Below are 1,255 nucleotides of genomic sequence, written 5' to 3'. Positions count from 1 at the left end.
AGGGTGTATCTGGTCTGCAGGACATTTCTGGAAATATTCACAAAAGCAGCATCCCAGGACACAGGGTCTTGTCTCTAAAGGAGAAAGAGAACAGTGTTGGGAGCTCGCCCTGGAAGTTCTAGGGGATTGAAGAAGGTCACTGAAAGCATATTCCAACTGAACATCACTCACAGCTAAACAAAAGAAAACTATACATGAGGCTCAGGGAATACTCTTAACAGACTGGAAAGAGTCATGGAAGCTCTCCTAGGATAGCTGATAAAATCTCATTGTAAGACATTCTTTTTGGTACAATTTTGCCTAAAATACAGGAAAAAAAAAATCTGAAGAACACTGAGGGATATGGTTCATTGAGACACCAGGTTGTAACAATTTGTAAGGGTACACTGGGTCATGCCTATATTCCCGACACTTTCGGAGGCTGAGTCGAGTGGATCACTTGAGCCCAGGAGTCAGAGACCAGCTTGGGAAATATGGCAATACCACATCTTACAAAAAATGCAAAAATTAGGTGGGCACGTTGGTATGTGCCTGTAGTCCCAGCTACTCAAATGGCTGATGTGGGACAATCGCTTTAGAACCAGAGGTCGAGGCTGCAGTCAGCCATGACTGGGACACGGCACGATTCAGTCTGGACAAAGAGTAAGTACCTGTCCCCCTCCTCCAAAAAAAACAAAAACAAAAACAAAAACAAAAAAAAAAAACACAATTTTTTAAAAGATATCCCAAGAAATACAAACTGCGTTAATTTTAGCTCAGAAATGGAGATTGTATTTCTAGTGACACACGACACTGGAGGCAGAAGCCACTGTCCTACCCTGGTCCCAATGGTGTTATGGTTTCTTGAGAAGGGGTAAAAGGCCCCCAGCTGCATCCAGCGAACACACATCTCATATTCAGCATCTTGAAAGAATCCACAGATATCTGCTCCTGTCTGAAACAAGAGGAAATAAAACAAGCCTGCTGATGATTTCTGAAAGATGTCCCCACCTTCTTGGTGCTTAGGAGGATCCCAAGGACACTCACATAGGATATGCCGAAGAGGCTGAACTCCATCATGCCTGCAATGAGAAGCACAGCAGTGTCACACCAGGCTCTCACCACCCGCCTCCTCACCTCTTCCCCAAGGATCCCAACTCCTTGCCCTACCGGCACAGGTCCTGGGAAGGAGCCACGCACCAATGATAGATTTCTTCAGCTGATCCCACGCGGCCGTGTTGTCTCCCAGCCAATGTCCTGCCCAGCGGCCAGAAGA

The 1,255-nt window shown here is 46.1% G+C and overlaps 1 protein-coding gene across 1 annotated transcript in view; it reads right to left on the bottom strand.

Annotated features, from left to right (window-relative positions):
* LOC105533558 (maltase-glucoamylase, intestinal-like) overlaps positions 1-1,255 on the bottom strand; it is a 73,428-nt gene that overhangs the window by 43,506 nt on the left and 28,667 nt on the right. The window contains exon 13 of the mRNA XM_011972031.1: positions 3-74. Coding sequence (XP_011827421.1) covers positions 3-74 — 72 coding nt within the window. The remainder of the gene's footprint in view (positions 1-2; positions 75-1,255) is intronic.

The sequence above is a fragment of the Mandrillus leucophaeus genome, unplaced genomic scaffold, assembly GCF_000951045.1.
Source record: "Mandrillus leucophaeus isolate KB7577 unplaced genomic scaffold, Mleu.le_1.0 Scaffold1260, whole genome shotgun sequence".
NCBI lineage: Eukaryota > Metazoa > Chordata > Mammalia > Primates > Cercopithecidae > Mandrillus > Mandrillus leucophaeus.
Note: the sequence above shows the minus strand (reverse complement) of the source record. Positions and strands in the feature narration are given on the sequence as shown.